The 16138-nt window shown below is 45.4% G+C and overlaps 1 protein-coding gene across 1 annotated transcript; it reads left to right on the top strand.

The window, feature by feature from the left end:
• The first annotated feature begins 6327 nt into the window (after positions 1–6327).
• LOC119385669 (uncharacterized) lies at positions 6328–15284 on the top strand. The gene is made up of 2 exons (XM_037653067.1): positions 6328–6423; positions 14940–15284. Exons 1-2 carry the CDS (start codon positions 6328–6330, stop codon positions 15282–15284), a joined length of 441 nt encoding a protein of 146 aa, XP_037508995.1.
• The last annotated feature ends 854 nt before the right edge of the window (positions 15285–16138 follow it).

Raw genomic sequence — 16138 nt, 5'->3', positions numbered from 1 at the left:
TACTAGATTACAGAATGGCAGACGTTCATCGCACAACCCAACGACAAAAGTAAAGGGCTGACAATTAACCTCTTTTTGGCTGCCCTCTGGATTTCAACGTCTGCTTATGCGCAAAGTGCCAGCAGTCATTTGAAGGTGAACAAAATGGCAAATAGCCCTGCAACAAATAGACGACTGGTATTTCTTATCACATAAGACATACGTAGTTTCAGAAGCACGAATCACACAGTCAATGAAAGTGCACTAGGAGGAGGAAAATAATTGAAGTCTTATAATGAAGCCGATGTAATGCTTAAACTGCATAGAAGTTACCAAGGGAGGATAGCCTGGCATGTATATCATGCTGTTATAAAATCCCTGGTCTTCATTGATACTGACAGGACGACCACATTTTAATAATGCTCGCGGTTGAGGCATTATTATTGTAGTAAGTGCTAACTTTATGTCACCTAGAATATGCGAATTTTTTTTGGCTTCCTCTTGCAATGAGCGAAGGCGACGCGTTTGACCTCGGTCACCGCGACTGCAACGTCATCTAAACAGCCATATACTTTAATCATTACAAGGCATCAGCGCGCGTTTTCCGAGGAGCACCTTTCTTGTGTCGTCTTCCACAAATGTTCGCATTTTTTAGCGTGCGTATGTAGATGGTGTATTAAAACCGCCCAAGGAAGCAAGAAAAAAAAACGCAAGGCAAGGGCAGCTAGAAGTGCGAAATAGTGGAAAGCCGTGCTTCCGTTGCTGTGGCACACCTGGCTGATCAAGGGATGCTATGAGCGTAACCTCCTCGAATGCGTCGAAGAAACAAGAGCGAAAGAAAGAAGCTCAGAGCGGTGGCCTTAAGAAATCTGTAAGCCGTTTTGTTTAAAGAGTATGCCGTGTACTGTACAATGTAACCTCTGTTTTTACGCGAGAACGCTCCATGTTGCAAACCGGTACTAAATGTTTTTTTCCCGTAACTTCTATTTTTTTAAATAAATTTGTGCATTTTAATAAAGGTTATTTTTGCAAAGGCTACTAGATAACTCCTACGTTAGAGGAACATAAATTTATGAAAATGTGCACCTTTAGTAAACGTTACCGTGCTTAGTATTTATAACGTGGAAGCAGCAAGCAAATGACCGGGCTGATTGGCGTAACAGGGGAGAGGTTTTTGCCCTGCAGTAGGCGTAGTCAGGCTGATGATGATGATGAACCATTACATACGAGCTCCTTTTACTCGCAAAAGTATAGTGAGCCGTTGCTTGATCAGGTGCAATACTCCGACAACCTCTGTTTTGATGTGCGCAACGTCGCACTTCAGTTCGTATAGATGAAACTGACATATTTGCTCTAACGTGAGGACAGACGTTGCGTCGGACCATAAGATGTTGTTTGTGCGCCAGTGTAGTCGACGATCCGGGTAAGCCCCCTGATAGTATTGAAAGTGCAGAAATACGTCAGTCCAAGTGGCAACGCTTGCCTCAAAGCAATAAAAAATGTGGTATAGGCTGCTACTCACCTACTGTTTCGCGTGACATGGACTCCCGAAATGTGTGAAATTTCCCGGAATTTATTTTCTTCGTATTCTTCTATAACGATTTCCTTCAATCTTTTATTTCTTACCATTTTGCCTCCACCCATAGGCCGGCAAACCCACTCATTATTTGTCTCCCTGACGCCCACTCGGACTCGGATCGAACCATGTGTCTTAGCCTTAGTGAGTCCGGGTGAGGAATAGTTTGGTGAGTTGGAGTCCGTGCGAGTCCAGTCGGAAAAAATTTTCGTGGGTCGGAGTCCGAGTGAGCCTTAAACGCAAAACGTATTTCTTTGAGTGAGTCTGAGTGAGCTCCACATTTTTTGCCGATCTATAAGTGTCACTCCATGTGAATTGCGACAAGGGTGCGTGCTTAAAGGATCACCCATTACAAAGCCCTCAGGCATACTTAACCATCATCACCATCAACAAATTTTGCAGGTGAGTATAGGTTCGCGTATTGCCTTAAGGACTCGTAGTGCGTACTTTACTAATTCCCGAAATGATGCATTATTTTTCAGTGGACACTTCGCCACAGTACTTACAGTAGGAATGCGTTCAATGAGAGCTTAAAACGCCCAATGCTACGCGCACAGACGTTCCGGTCCTCACGGCATGGTTGAGGCCTCCACCGAGAATGAGAAGTGAAGAAAGAGGTGATGCGAAGGGTGCCCGATTACGTTATCTTCTTCTACTCTTCAAGGCGAGTAAGGGTCCTTGAACTTTTGTGTGACGTCATTGCTGCTGCAAAGGTGACGGCGTCCAGACGAATGACATAAATACATTTTGTATGTCGGCATGTTACTAGAGTGTAAGTGTTGTTCCTGCATTTCGTGTTGCGCCTACATTATGTAGTTTTACAAAAGTAGTATTCATGAATTGTGCCTTGACGGTTGGTGTGCAGCTATGTTGAAGCTGATAAAATTGATAACACAAAAAAAAATTCGGCAGATCCCACGTACCATGGGAATCGATGTTATGCGAAGCATGCACGGGATGGTTGCTGTAGCATAATTGTTCACACTGAGCGAAACGTTACGGAATGGCGCCAGACAAATGGGGAAGTGGTATACGAACGCTCATATGTTGAAGAGTTGCATATGTATTATATAACCAGTTGTTTACAGTTGCGTAACGATGCCAACAGCAACATGGTTGTTACCAACACCAGATGCGGTAAGCTGATATGTAGTGCTTATATTCGTCAATACTGAATAGTGCGAATACGAAGAGGAGAAATAAGGAACACAGATGCACAGGACAGACGTTACTCGCAACTAAGCTTCATTCAGGCAAGTTTCCCTAGACATATACGCAGCTGAGTGGCACGCGCAGGCGCACAGCACGTACGTTACAGTCACATTTACAGTTGTTATGCTTATAGGGAACTCAAGCTCAAGTTTCGGCATGACGCTCGCGCGGCTGAGCTATGCGTTACTAGGGGCAGACGCTGCCAACGAAGGCGGTTAGTTGCCGGTATTGCGAGTGGTGGCCGCAAGGACACATGTGCGCATGCGCTCCTCATTCAGCCCAGGGCACTGATACTCAACAATAGTTACATTGTGACGCACCACAGATGCAATCCGAGAGCTGTGCGCGTGCGCGCAAGCGGGGGTGGAAGTGCTGTGGCCGTGGATGGCCCCAGTTACGATTAGAGCAGTGGCGCCGCTCGACGTTGCTTTGGAAGCCTATACTTGTCCGTCATGACGGAGAACACACGCTCGTTTCCCGAACCCATGTGTATGTGTAGAAGGGGTTCTCGGCAGATCTTGAAGAAGGTCATCACCAACGTGGTCAGTGCGCAACAGCAGCTGGACCGGACTTGTTAATCGGATCCGTTCGTGATCTCGGCTATGAGGAGTGTAAGTGCAGTGAAGTGCGAGGTATAGTGCAGCTGGTGGAAATCCATGATTCCTCTTACGATGAAATGATCTATGATTCGTCCTGTCGTGGACGTGGCAGCGAGGTCTTTTGTGACCCAGTCCACATCCAAACTGTCTTTCACGCTCTATAAGCACCAAACGTTGTTAGGTCTGAATAAATAAATGTTGATATCACTAGTAATGATGAAAGACGTGGTTCTTTCAGCAGATTTATTGTAGGAAGCATTGACACCGGTTTCTGCGTAATCCACGTGGTCCATGTTGGGAACCACGTTTGCGAGTGGATGGTAGCGAATTGGGCGAGTTGGAAAATGCTCATGATGGTTAGCGCAAACAAACCATTGACGAAACACGCATGTGTCGTCGTTTTTTCTTCTTTTCGTCCGTGTTCCGTTTGCGCTAACCATCATGAGTGGATGGTAATTGAGCGTCTTCCAGGGGTGTTCTGTCTTCAGCTTCCTCACTTTCCTTCCGTCAGCCGCGGTGGTGTAGCGGTTACGGTGCCCGGCTGCTGACCAGAAGGTCGCGGGTTCGATCCCGGCCGCGGCGGTCGCATTTCGATGGAGACAAAATGCTAGATGCCCGTGTACTGTGCGATCTCCGTACACATTAAAGAAAATCCGATGGTCAAAATTTCCGGAGCCTTTCACTTCGGCGTCTCTCATAAGCATATCGTGGTTTTGAGACATAAAACCCCAACAATTCTTATTATTATTATCCCTTTCCTTGCCTGTCAATGTGTGTGTTCCCGGATACTGTGTTGGTTGAGACTCTGTATCACCTGTGGCACGTACCCGCATAACATGAACTCTGGTATATATGGGTATGTGCGACACGTGACTGGGAGAAAGGGTTTCATGACGTACGCGGCAGGTATTTTGCGTTATTCAGGTCATGACCAGTGGATCGTGTTCGTCATACGCTGATCTCCTGCTATACCAATTTTGGTACACTACAAATTACGGAGACGACCAGGAGAGCGCCCAGACGTAGGCGCCTAGATGGATAGATAGATAGATAGATAGATACGTAGATAGAAACGGCCAAAATGCCTGAGGTTCCCAAAGAAATGCTTCGCATTTTAAAATCGTTTATGATGAAATTTGGTGCAGAGCTGCGCGCACGTCATAATTTCGTCAGCAGTGACCCGAGTACTGTTTTTAAGTACACTCCTAATCACGTCCTCGCTAAATCCAGGACACTAGACAAAAAATGTCCGGTTTCCTGGCTATATCTAGCACTTAAAGCGGGATATGACTAAGAGCGCAGCCGAAATGGGAATACCTATAGAACATACGAAGTCTGCACATTTTTTATATCTACCTATATTATACTGATGCTGCCTTATGTGAAGAGAACACAAAGGTACAGTACATTACGGTGACGCAGGATCAAACTTAGAGGATAAGATCTCCTTTCTTCAGGGGCAGAAAGATAAGAAGACTCGAGGTCATTGCCGCAGAGCTCCGGTAAGCGTGAATTGCTGCATATCATCTTTCTTTTTCGTTTTGCTTACTCTTCATAGGCAGTGATAATACAGCACCGTCACACACTGTGACGTAAAGCGCACACGGTCTAGTTCACACGGTTCATTCTGACAAACTCATATTTAAAGCCAAGGGATTTCTTCATGTCAGGAAGCACCAAGTATAAGGCGCCGAACCTTCTACAAGCAAAGAGTACTGACAGGTAATATTTTGTAGTGCTTAGCTGTACCGCGCCTTATTTATCTAGGAAACATCTAAAAACCTTGTGCAGCTTGTTTTATTGTAAGGCAATGAATTGTTTTTATTTTATTGAATGCCGTTTGGTTAATGCAAAAGGTTGCTGCTAGCATTAGCGTCATGTTGCTGCGGTTGAATGTACCTCTTTGCTGCCGTGAAAATACCTGTACGCTGTTCTTTTCTTTTTTCTGGTATAGGTAAAATGAATCATCAAGCTTTTTGGTGCCCGATCCTTCTCATTTTTGGTGAGTCATACTCCGCAGCTCTATCAAATCCCGGCCATGGCGGCTGCATTTTCGATGGAGGCGAAAATGTTTGAGGCCCGTGCACTTAGATTTAGGTGCACGTTGAAAACCCCAGGTAGTCGAAATTTCCGGAGCCCTCCACTACGGCGTCTCTCATAATCGTATCGTGGTTTTGGGACGTTCAACCCCAGATATTATCATTATAATCCGCATCTCGATTGCCAAAACATTGTGATGTTTAAACACGTTATAATTGTAAGCCTTCTTCATAACTTTTCTCATCCCCTAATCGCGATATCGCACCACACGGTATCCCAACATGCGAAACCGAGCAGGATGCGCAGGAGAATGAAATTTTGATATTTTTTTAATCGTATTGCGCCATCTGGCAAAAACCCGCGAGAATCAGTGACGTCATCATGAGCATGTCACGGGTTCTCGAAAGCAATAAAACGCCCTGCGCATGATGCTTTTCAGGAGGGTGATCGCTTCACAGTGCTCTATGCCTGTAGCCATTCAGATGCGTAAATTCAAAACACCATATAAACAACGTTGAATGGTTTGCAGACAGCCAATAAATGAGATGGCAGTTTACTTCCCAAATCTGATTTTGTTTCTTAGCCAAAAAACAAGCAAGCGCAAAGCTAAGCTTTTGTTGTGAAATTCCCGTTTCCGAGCGAAGTTCCGTGATAGTAATTTGAAGAGTTACAGTACAATATACAAGCTACAAGTCGTTAAATGCTTTCAAAATTCCTTTTCATAGATGGCCTATACAATTATGCAATCTTTCAAACTAAGGCTTCGTTAGAAAAATATGTGCATCTACGCAAACCTTGCTTAACTCTTCAAGGTAGATATATATCTACTGTATATACACAAGTTATCTTTTCATTGATATTGATGCAGGCCATGTCTACGGATACAACTCAACTCCCAATGTCACGGAGAGAAATTACGACATGGGCGAAGAAGCGCAGAGACTTGGTCAAGTCTTGAAAGAATACAGCCGCAGAATGATGATCGTTCTTCGAAGCCAGTCAAACGTCGACGACAAGGTGAATTTTCGGTTATTACATGAGAAGCATTTCTTAGCGAACTTCTGCGACTTTGAGCGTATCTATCTATCTATCTATCTATCTATCTATCTATCTATCTATCTATCTATCTATCTATCTATCTATCTATCTATCTATCTATCTATCTATCTATCTATCTATCTATCTATCTATCTATCTATCTATCTATCTAGCCGCCTACGACTTTGTGCTCTCCTGGCCATTTCGTTAAAGAATATACACCAAAATTGGTATGGCGTAACATGACTTTATGACGAACGTAAATGACAGGTCATAACATGAAAGTCATGATATCCATGTTATGAACTCCGTGATTTACATGCCACGCTCTTGGTGATCTTGCGGCCGTTTCGTTAATTTGATATATACCAATATTGGTATGGCGTGACAAGAGGGTATGACGAACATAACTGACAGGTCCTAACGCGCAAATCATGACACGCATGTCATGTACAGCATGATTTACATTCCAGGCTCATGGTGCGCTCGCGGCCGTTTCGCTAGCTACATATACACGAAAATTGGCATTGCGCGACGTGACTGTGGGACGAACACAAATAACAGGTGGTAACATGAAAATCATGACACGCATGTCATGCACGGCATGAGTCGCGTGCCACGCTCATGGTGCGCTGGCGGCCGTTTCGCTAGCTTGAATGACACCAAAATTGGTATCGCGTGACGCGACTGTGTGGCGAACACAAATAACAGGTGGTAACATGAAAATCATGAGACGCTTGTCATGTACAGCATGACTTACGTGACACGCTCATGGTGCGCTGGAGGCCGTTTTGCTAGCTTTATATACAGCAAAATTAGTATTGCGAGATATGACTCTGTGACGAACGTCAATAACAGGGGGTAATACGAAAATTAAGACATGTATTTCATGTAGGCTACGATTTAGACGCCACGCTCATGGTGCACTCGCGGCCGTTTTTTTAACTGTATATATAGCTAAATTGGTATGGCATGACAGAAGTGCGGCACTTACATAAATAGCAGGTCATGTATCGTATATATGTAGCAGAATGTATATTTCATTATCATGGCATATAGCAGATTGTACACGCATGCATGTATGACAATCTCGCGATACATAGCGAACTAGATGTCACCACATGAATGACTTCATTAGCCTCAATGACAAACAAGACGGTGTATGCAGCTCTTTGCTGACTGCTTCGCATTACATCGATTCCCACATTGCGTGGGGTCTGCCGATTTTTTTGCTGTCGGGAAGTTCATAACGCAAGTATCGCTGAGTAACGCTCGACTTCTAAATATAGGCCGCTTGTACCGTTTTGGCTGCACGCCTTGTGCTCTCGATACCATTTTAGCGCAGTCGGCACATGTTTATACAGTATTGCCGAGATACTCAACCTTAGTATGTGAGTAAACAATTAGGTGGACGACGATGTTCCGAAAGTGCTCAATATGTGCACATTATGTACTGCGTTTTTGTCATTATCTCTGGCACTTTCTCTGAACAGCTGCCGGCAGGGTCACTACATTTAATTAAGTGTCGAACTGAACAAGAACATTCGAGAAAGCCGTCTGTATGTCTTGCCCCTTTCGCGCTGCACATTTTGCAAGATGCAAGGAATACGGCTGTGAATTGTTGTTACGCACTTAACAATTACATAAAACCTCCATTAAACAAAATCATCTAAGGTACGCGGATCGTACTTGACGTTTGTTCGGTTTGCTGCAGCTGGGGCTATGGCTGTTTTGTACTTGTGTTGAGGAATGGTGGTATTTGGCCGTATGCGTACAGCATTTAAAAACGTTGGAGGACGCTTGACCTTCGCTACAAGAGTTGAATGCGATAGCGCGGCCCGTTTTCATCGCCTTCTCAATCGGTGGCCTAGCTTCGTTTCTCGTGAACACCTCAACCATACCGCGGGGAAAAGAAAGCCTATGCGAGTAACATTGGCTGTTTCAAACTATGTTCGAATGCCTACTACAAGTACACTTGTGAAGTGCCCACTACGCCACAGTTTTTCTTTTTGCGAGTCCGCGAAGTAGCCACTACGCGTCCGTAAGGCAACAGGCGAACCTACGCAGCTGCTCACTTTGTTTATGCTTTTGCTGATGATGATAATAAAATATCCCTGAGAGGTTTGTAATGGGTGGGCCTTTAAACCCCTCACTCGTTGTGCAACTCACGTGTCTTGACACCAAGAGTGATTCTACTTTTCTGCCACGCAACATTTCCGGCATGGAGGAGACCCCTCGCAATACATGGCATTCGTATTGGTTTTTTTTCGGGAAGGAGCTCCAAGCAATGGCATGTCTTTGTGGTAGAACGCCTGCTTGCCACGCAGAAGGCCAGAGTTCGATTTCCACTTGAGCCCAAGATTTTTTATTAATTATTTATTTGCATCTATCTCGAATTTTCCCTCACGGACAATGCTGATCTTTCGTCGCAACTTACGAGGCCGACACCGGAATTTCTGCGAATCGAGCTCATTAACGCTATCGCGTTTATACAACCTGAACAATCGCATTGCAACCTACGCAATCGCGTAGCCTTGTATATCACAATTGTTATTTGGCGATAGATGTATACAGGTTGTCCCACATAGCTTGAGCCAAGACTTTGAAAATGAAAGGCACTTCAGAGGCAAATTGGACCAAACGCATCCTTCTCGAACTAGCCTATAGATACTCAGGTTATTTTTTATTTTCCCCTAAACTAATTATTTAATTATTTTTGAAAATATTTGATAATAAGCCACTTGATGGACCGCTAGCGCACTGCCATGGTGCTGCTCTCAAGCGTGCACCCGGTGAACGAGGTCGCCTGCGGCTGCCACGGATAGCCACGGGAAAGCGACGGGGTGCTTTGTAAGTGGCAGATGTTTGGGCGTCCGTCTTTCGTTGAATGACGGTGCAAATGCACGCTGCTGGCCGAGCTCTACGATAAAGCGGTCACGCCTGCGAGGAAAAAAAACAGCAGTTTGACTCTGATTCATGTAGATGGGGCGAAACGCATACAGAGCGATGGAATGCCTCGACAGCTGCAGTAATTCGAGATATTTCTCGCCGGTTCTACTCGCGCGGCGTCGCCCGGCGTCGCGTCATGGGAGAGGAGGTCGACGGGACGAGGTCTCCGGCCGTTCTGTGGCTATCACGTGACCGTTCTATGACTTTTACAGGCTATTCTCACGTATTGAACCGTTAAACAATGCATATTGAATTCGAATTTGAATCGAGCCTCGACCAATCCCGTGCAGCTCATAGAACGCTCCGCCTCCGTTCTGTGACAGAACGCTTAAAACAAGCAGGCTTTACCGGGCGTTTGATCTGCGGCTCTGCGGCGGCTTCGAGTGCGCGAGGAGAAGCCTCGGCGCGCCGGCGTCTTTTAATACTTGTTTTTTTCGTCGTTCGCGCTTCTTGGGAACCGGCTGGGGCCGTGCTATCGCGCTGCAGTTTGAAAGTGGCCGCGTTTGAAAGGCAGGCAGTTAAGCTGTTTCAACGCTGGCGTCCATGTACGCGGCCGAGCTCAATTACCATTGTGCGTACTTATGAAACGCTCAAAGAGACTGCGACATTTACCACGAAACGGCACAAATCTTCAGTTTTGGGCGAGGAAGTGGAGAGGAATATCCTGTCCAAGTTTTCTGAAGACCCCCAGGCAAATGTCCGTAGTGCAGGGGCTGAAGCTGGTGTCTCGAAATCTTCGGTGTGGAGAATACTAAAGAAGAGACAACTTCCTCCCTACCACATGCAGCTGCACCAAGCATTGGAGCCTCGCGACTTCCAGAATCGCACAGACTTTGCAAACTGGATCCTAATCAAGACCGAAGAAGACCCAGGCTTCGTGAACAAGGTATTTTGGACCGACGAAGCTAACTTCTCGCGCAATGCTCAAGTGAACCTCCACAACGCTCACTATTGGAGTGACAAGAACCCTCACTGGGTTTGGCAGGCGCGTCACCAATGTCAGTGGCCATTCAATGTGTGGTGTGGCATTTACGGTGGTACTCTAATCGGACCTGTCTTCTTCGACAGCACACTTACAGGCGGACGATATGTCAAGGATATCTTGGATGGATCACTTCAAAATTTTCTGTGCGAAGTTCCACTGGCTAGGATTAAAGATATCTGGTATCAGCATGATGGAGCTCCTGTGCACGGAAGCAGCAAAGCGTGCAATTGGCTGGATAAAGTTTTCCCGCAGCAGTGGATAGGGCGGCACGGGCCCATTGCTTGGCCAGCAAGATCTCCAGATTTAAACCCCCGTGATTTTTTCCTTTGGGTGTACGTCAAGAGTCCGGTATACCAGGCACCAACCACAACATCAGGTATGGTCAAGAACGACACGGAAAATTTGATAAAGAGATGCCAGAGTTGCATTGCAGCGGATGGTGACCTCTTTGAACATGTTCTGTAATCGCGGCTTAATTTTACGAGCACCGATCACTGAAAACAAGAAAAGTCTCCTCATGCCGTTCGCCTACCACCGCCACCCGTGACTAGCTTCACGTCGTCGCCTCCTTTTACGCATCTCAAGTTCAAAACAGACAATAAAGCTATTATCTTGTTTTATTTATCCGTCTCGGACGCTTAACTCGGCAGCGCTCGGCCAGCAGCATGCATTTGCACCGTCATTCAACGAAAGACGGACTGCCAAACATCAGCCACTTTCATAGCACCCTGTCGCTTCCCCGTGGCAGCCGCAGGCGACCTCGTTCACCGGTTGCACGCTTGAGAGCAGCACTATAGCAGTGCGCTCGCGGTCCCTCACGTGTCCTCTTTTCAAATTTCGCCGGCCTTCTTTACCACGCGGTAAAAATAACACCGTGAGACGTATCGTACAGGAAACAATTCAGACCGTGGTTTCTAAAAGTGCTCCACAGATCAGTGTCCATATTTTGGGTTTTCAGCCAATAATTAAAAAGTTAATTAAATAAAAATCAATAACTAACTATTTTAGTGGAAAATAAAAAAATAGCCTGAGTATCTATAGGCTAGTGCGAGAAGGATGCGTTTGGTCCAATTTGCCTCTGAAGTGCCTTTCATTTTCAAAGTCTTGGCTCAAGTTATATGGGACAACCTGTACATGCTATTATGTTTCCTGTTGTGTGCGTCTTGCACCTCTCCGTCGTGTTTAGCCCCGTACTGTGCTCACCCAATTGAAATGCGTCAATTTAGAGCGTAGTGACGCACATGTACTTTTGTTATCACCGTCGGCACATCGAGCAGGATCGACGTAAAAGTGGCTCGTAATCTTAGGTCAGAGCATCAGCTTTGTTCGCCAGATTCGTAGCGATATGACGGGTTCATCTCGAGAATACGCACGTACCGACTGTTATACATAAAGTTTCGGTGTCGCGTTTTATTCCGCGAGCATGGCACGTGTTTGCTTCCGTGTACTGATTGCGGATGAACGGGCGCTAAAGTATGACACGTGACAATGAACGGTTATCGCCCGGCGTTTGCCGGCCACTGTCAAGCGCACAAAAAGTAGGCTTAGTATGCGTATTCTACCCTTTCACTTTGAAGGAAATCAATAAAGCGGGAACTGCTCAATTCACTATATGGAGAGCTTGCTTCACTTACGCCGTGGTCTGTCTAGCATTGTACTACCTTCTGCATAGGCGCATGCTAAAATCAGTGGTGGAAGTTTGTTTTGCATCCGCCGTGAGTCCACACAGTATTGCACTACCTCCATGCTCGGCGAAATTGTTTTGGTTGGAGAGGAGGGGGCGGGGACGTACGTATATATTTTTCTATCTATATATTAGGTAGAAAAATTTCTGCGGAGCCTCTTTAAAGTCTGAAATATACGCCAGTTTAAAGACTTTACGCTCAGATTTCAAATCACCTTGAGTGATGTTGAATCTACGGAGAATCTGATGTCCTTAAATCATAAGACGTTTTATTAGTTTCTTTTTTTCTAGTCACCGGTAGCCCTCGAGACGCCTACACTGACGATAGGATCGCTCCATGACTCGCTCCATTCCCTGAACCCATGACTCGGATCGCTCCATTCTGCTTGGTATTTTTGTGGCCACAGTTGCCCGCTTAATAGCTCGGTGATGAGTGGCAAGAGTTCTACGAGTGGTCATTGAAGGAGACCGCTGGAACTGGAGGATGTTTATGGTTAGCTTCTCCGCGTATACAGTCGAGCCCGCATATATCGAACTCGCTAAAATACGGGAATTAGTTCGATATATCGTGTAATTTCATACAAAACTTTTAACGAACTTTACCGTATTTTCGATGCGAATTTGGGTGCACAAGTTTACCATAAGGGCTTACGATAATTTAAGGAAGGCGGCTTACGGCAATACGCGGAGATTTCTTTTAAGTCTTTGTTGTTCGTTGTTTGTAGTTGGGGATGCGGGTTATATGCAGGCGCGGGTTTCATGTGACAAAATATGATATCGTTGTAACCACTGACTCAACATCTTAATACACAACTGTGATGCATGTCGGACCCCGGAAGCCTCTAGTCTGCGTTGGCCCTAATGTTGGCATCATTTTTCAATGCCACACTCAGCGTCCTTTTTGGCATGTTCTATGCAGCTGCGACGTCAGACTTTTTTCCTATACGTTCGATTGCGCTTACTATCGCCATAAATTTGGATAACTGACAGGTTCTTTTGTTTTACGGCCGCCGTTGTGTTAACAAAGGGAGCTGAGAAGCGAACGGCGACCCCCCACGACAGCCGCGACAAGGAATAAGGGAGAAGACACGCGATGGCAGGTGACAGTTTCTATTCCTTCTGCGTGACGCCCTCCTAATCACACCGCTCACTTTTCCAAATGCATGCGTGAATGTGCCCAGTCCGAGAGCAAAAGCCAACTTCTTCTTAGAGAAAGCCAATTTCTTGGGGCGCATCGCATGGCCTGAAGTTATAGATATATGAAGTATTCCGGCTTATTTTATTCGGCGTAGCCCTAACTTCTGTATACATTAACGTTAAGACATTGTCCTGTTTGAAAACAGTTAGATATAAATCATAATTCAATATATCCGTGTTCGATATAGTCGGGTTTGACGTATATGGACAACGAGTTTTCTCTGGGGTTCAACCGGACAAAATTGTGCTCTTATTGCCTGTGCGCTTTTGAAGTCAAGTGAAGTTTATTTTTCGTTCTGTCTAAATAAAAAAAGACTGTGAAAAAAAAGCTGTACACCTTTAGTATTTCTCATGCGTAAATCCTGTGTAGGCGCATCGAAACAAAAGCATCAAGTGAGGCCAGTAAGGCGCCGTACTACCAGATAGCATGCTAGGATCAAAATCAATTATACGTAGACAAAAAATAGGACTGTAATAGTCAGGGTAGCGGCACTATTTCTCCCACATCATGGATTGTGGTTTCTACAGTTAGTATTAAAAAGCGAAAAGCACGGCTTTGAGAAAATGTGCGCGCGACAGGGGTGTTCCGTTACTAAAAAAGCGCTGCTGTGTCCCCATTTTCGTAAGCGTCATGCTCTTGCCGGTTCATCGCGTAGGTTTAGGGAAAAGGAGTACATGTTGCGCTATGTATACATTGTACCGCACGCATGCTCGGTGAGCCGTTATTTACCTTCCCCTTCGCTCCGCACCATTACAGGTGAAATGATAATAATGGTATGATTATAATATCTGGGGTTTAACCTTCCAAAACCACGATATGATTATGAGAGACGCCGTAGTGGAGGGCTCCGGAAATTTCGACCACCGGGGGCTCTTTAACATGCACCTGAGTTTAAGTACGCGGTCCTCAAACGTTTTCGCCTCCATCGAAAATGCAGCCACCGCGGCCGGCATTCGATCCCGCGACCTTCGGGTCAGCAGTCGAGCGCAACAACCACTAGACCACCGTGGCGGGGCTACAGGTGAAATGAAAACAATGCTAATGCGAAATGTGCTGTCCTGTTTGACAGGAGAGTCGACGGGCTGCTTTAAAGCAGCAATATTGAAAGAAGTTTTCGTAGCTAATAAGCAACGCTGTAAGTAAAAATATTGTGCACGTGTTTCCAACCTGGAGTTTATTTTTTATGCACTCATGATGGCAGTCCTGGTTGAGCAAAAAATACATCAATTACAGGCTATTTATAAAAGAACGTAAGGTACTACTCTATGACGGTGTCATTCTTACAGTTCACCTTCTAGTTCGATGGAATGATGTTGTATGAAGTGGACAAATGTATTCCACTAACTACTTACACTGTAGTCATATGCATTTTCCCGCCGCAACAAGGTACTTCCACTGAAAATACCTCTTAGCATGTGTAATCTGCACAACTTATCTGGTATTGCGGCTCGTGCGTATTAGGAATTGCAGTAATCACCTCGAACGACAATCCAGAAAACAAAATGATGTCTTATCGCACAACATCGAACCTCCCAACCTGATTTAATTTCGGCACTGCCACGATATTCTGTCGTTTACATGAAAATACGTACACCACCTAGTCATCATTTGCATGGCGATATCTCGCTGATTCCTCTATCGTACACACCGCAACTAATTGCCCTTCGCCATCACTGCAGGCATTGTGCGGAAAGTACAAGGACATCATCTCTCAAGCTCTTGACGTCGTGAGGGACCTCGATCCTTTCCAACCTGGCACGATGCAACAAGCACGTGATGCCGTAGAGCGTATCCTTCTGCAAAACCAAGAAAGGACGGCTTTCGAAGATATGAACCTCTTTGGCGCATTCATGAAGGTCGTCGGTGATGACGTCAACGACATCGGACAGAGATTAATCGACCGAGGCATTAAACTGTGCGGGAATTTCGTCATCGAAGATGGATTGACAGACTTTGAGAAGAAGAACTTTAAGTACTGCGCAGAAGTTTTCAGGTTGAGTTCCATGCAAAACTGGCAAGAATAAAAATTTTACAAAAGTAAAAGAAGTTGATCCGTCTGTTTTAGATTTGAACAGCCTGAGTGGTGAATAAGGAAGCATTGGGGGTCCTAAGTTCGTACTTTGAAATTCAATCATGTAAACTCAAATGCTATGCATATTCCAAAATACGGTCTCGCTAACGAATTCCGTCGGAAAACAAACTGCGTCGATTTTTTATTGGATACGGACATAAACAAAGGGACAAAATTCAGAAGAGTGGTAGGTTGGCTGAGTTGTCAATGATACATTACGTAACTGCGCAGAAAACGGACGGGAACACAAGAGGCGAGAAAAGCCCAAAGAGACGCAGGCTATGCCTTGTATGACTATGAAGTGGCGAAGGGCGGGCTAGTTGCTACATACATAAAACTTGAAAAACAGCGCAAAGACAGGACAAAGGAAAGTGACAAACGGACTGGCGCTGACTGCCAACTGAAATTTTTATTGTCGAAACCACGAATAAGTAGATAGACGAAAGAGTGAAAAATACGATAATGTTGCAAGATTTTTTGTCACATGCGTGACGTCAAATAGCTCATTTCTTTTTCGAACAATTCGAGTGACGGAACGCTTATACATCGATCACCCCTTTAGTGGATGACAATGACCTCAAATATGTCCCGCGCGCTCCTATGACGATAGCTTTTTATAATGGTGACGTCAGACAGACTGGGGGTGCGCCCATGCCTTGCGCAATGAGTGGCTAAATTACTAGCGATACCAGTTCCTAATGAATTGGCATGTTCGCGAAGCCTCTCAATGATGCACCGCCCAGTCTGTCCCACGTACACACTGCCGCACGAGCACGGAGTTTCATACACGACGCATGTCGCGCACTC

The sequence above is a fragment of the Rhipicephalus sanguineus genome, chromosome 3 (genome assembly GCF_013339695.2).
Source record: "Rhipicephalus sanguineus isolate Rsan-2018 chromosome 3, BIME_Rsan_1.4, whole genome shotgun sequence".
NCBI classification, from domain to species: Eukaryota; Metazoa; Arthropoda; class Arachnida; order Ixodida; family Ixodidae; genus Rhipicephalus; species Rhipicephalus sanguineus.
This window is presented reverse-complemented; position numbering and strand designations above follow the sequence as displayed.

Coding starts and splice junctions, on each gene's coding strand:
- LOC119385669 (XM_037653067.1), top strand. CDS start 6,328: ATGGGCGAAGAAGCGCAGAGACTTGGTCAAGTCTTGAAAGAATACAGC. Junction 6,424..14,939: donor AGTCAAACGTCGACGACAAG/GTGAATTTTCGG, acceptor CCATCACTGCAG/GCATTGTGCGGAAAGTACAA.